Raw genomic sequence first — 2,575 nt, forward strand, 5'->3', positions numbered from 1 at the left:
GAGGGATGTCGCTACTGCTCTCCAGGGCCATTCCATCCCTCACCGTGCTCGGGCAAATAGCGCTGGACGCCATGGCCACTCTTTCTGACACCCGCTCGGCCTCTAGGATCAAGCGCAAACCGCCGCCGGCGTTCCCCTACTCGCCCAAGTACCCCCTTCCGGACCCCACCGATCCGTTCGCGCCCCTCCAAGTTTTACGAGAGCGCGCCCACTCGTCTCAGAAATATGGCGGTACCAACCCGTCCACTTCTACGCCGACTCACACGCCGCCTATGCCAGTGGACCATGTCCGTCTGAACCAGCACGCACTACCCGACCTCCCCTCGCTTCCCCGAACCGTTCTCCACGCGGCGAGGAGCATTGACGCACTCGACCAACTGCGAGACGGCTACCACTCTGATTTCTCCAGGCCACCGCGTCCACCACGTGCGCGGACCCGGCCCGCGAGGGATTCTACGTCTTATTTCTCGGACGCGGATATTGGCTCCTCGTCGCTTCCGACGCGCAGACCTCAGGAGCGGGATCAGGAAGCGTCAGAGAAGCTCTCGAGCCGCGAATATCACTACCGCAGGCGCTCGCAAACCATATCAACCTTCCCTGCCACCCCTGTGCAGCCAGTCCTTCAAGATCTTGCGTCACAGGAGACCGCAGTCGCGCCGGACGATTCTCATCTGTCCAACCAGTACGTCTATGATGATCGTCAATCTCATGGCGTCGTCTACGGGCAAAGGAATCAGCAAGACCACCCACCCCACACTGCGTCTACGGTCGACCCCCACATGCACCAACAGATGTCCTCTGTCCATACCGTACCGACACCTCCCATGACGCCGGACGACGGAACTCTGACCTCAGACAGCGTCAGCGTCCATGACCGGTCGCGCTCCCTATCGCCTGAAGCAGTCCTACGAGAACCGCCGTCGCCGCCGCCTCCCACGAAGCATGCCACGCCCGATAGCGATGTGGGGGGCGAGGGACTCCGTGTGGATGTACGTAGCGCGACAATATATTTTGTTTGGACTTTGAACTTCGCGCGGCGGGCGGGTTGTATTCGCGGGTGGCGGTGCGGGGCAAGCGAGAGGACACACTGCGGGCGGGTGCACGCACGGTGGATCTCGGCAGGCGGGGGATCTTGGGGACGCGCGTTGGATCTCCCAGATGGAATTCTGTCCTCTGCGTGAATAATGGGTACTCGTTTGACGCTGGGGTGCATAGGGAGGCCCGGCGGCACTTCGACTGGGAGGCTGGCGCGGACTTCACTGGGGCTCGCGAGCACTCGTAATTCACGGTTCAAAATAGTCGCATTCACGGACAACCTCTGCGCTACGACAGGGTACTCAAAGCCGTCTATTTACACAACGAGAAACTCGACAAGAGCGACCGAGAAACGACCTCGCGCACTCCGCGGAGCACGGGCGCCTATCATGGCACTGCTCGAAATGGCCAAGTCGCGTCGCGCTGCTCGCCGCGTCTCTGCTCTGCACCACGGCCACCGCCGGCCTCGCCGCCTGCTCGTCCTCGCTCTGGGCTTGTTTCCGGCGGCCTCTGTTAATCTGGTATCTGTCTCCATCGTACGCCTCCGAACAAGTCAGCTACAGGCCGGAATACGTGAACTCGAAATAGTACTCACGCTGTCTTCGTTTAGCTGGGAGAGCCCACCGGAGGACCTTACCACCACCGTCGCGGTCGCCTGGTCGGTCTTTGTGAGGCGACTCTGGAAGCCCCGGTTGGTACGGACCTTGTACGGCACAGGTATGACACTCACCGGAGGTTGTTTGGTACCGTGTTGACTCGGGCTGACCCTCGCCGATCGACAGCGCCAGGGCAAGTACCACACCAACCTCGCGCACTTCCCTTGGATTTGGTGCGCTTTGGCCATGTCGTGCTCCCATAATGTGTTGACGTACGTGTTGTCACTGACATCGCAGACTCGCAGTACGCGGAGGGCCGTTCAATGCGTGCGAGTCCAGTGCATCACCCGCGGAGGCGCGAAGGGAAAGCCGCAGTCTCGAAGAGCGCGTCGCGCCATACTAGTGCTCCACCGCTGCCCCGCGAGAGTCGCGGCAAGAATAACACTTGCGGTTTCCTCGTCCGGCTCCCGGAGCGGTCCTTTGTGCCGCACTCCCGGGGCGTAAAGCGCCCGTGCACGCAGAAGATGTCGCCGCTCACGTCGGCCGTACCGTGGTACGCGCATCTTCTTTCCGGACCAAATGAGTACATTGGATGCATGATGAAGGTATGCTACGCACCTGGGACACCATCCATACTCTCATGACTGATTCTCCTCCTCCGGCAGTGCAACCACACGACACCAAGCTCTCGAGCTCGCCCTAGATCTGGTAAGCCTTCGCTTGCTGTATCACCAACGGTGGTTTGTTGAGACACAGAGGTCCATTCCGGTGGCAGTACGGACACCCCGGTACACCAAGATCGAGTGCGGTAAGCCTGAGCGGCCGTGTGGCATGCCTGAAAACACCGTGGACTCGAAGTTTGAGCCTCAGCAAAGCAGCACTTGCAGCTTCGTCAACTCGGCCGATGCTGGCCACAGCGAGCGCCGCACGTAAAGGTACAAAGC

The 2,575-nt window shown here is 60.8% G+C and overlaps 1 protein-coding gene across 1 annotated transcript; it reads left to right on the forward strand.

The window, feature by feature from the left end:
- Positions 1–1,502: 1,502 nt before the first annotated feature.
- Positions 1,503–2,236, forward strand: TRAVEDRAFT_29394 (uncharacterized protein; the record flags this gene model as incomplete). Its single annotated transcript, XM_008040908.1, has 3 exons — positions 1,503–1,587; positions 1,646–1,752; positions 1,818–2,236. A coding segment is annotated over exon 3 (260 nt), but the record flags the coding sequence as incomplete, so codon positions are not given.
- Between the last annotated feature and the right edge of the window lie 339 nt (positions 2,237–2,575).

The sequence above is a fragment of the Trametes versicolor genome (assembly GCF_000271585.1).
Source record: "Trametes versicolor FP-101664 SS1 unplaced genomic scaffold TRAVEscaffold_7, whole genome shotgun sequence".
NCBI classification, from domain to species: Eukaryota; Fungi; Basidiomycota; class Agaricomycetes; order Polyporales; family Polyporaceae; genus Trametes; species Trametes versicolor.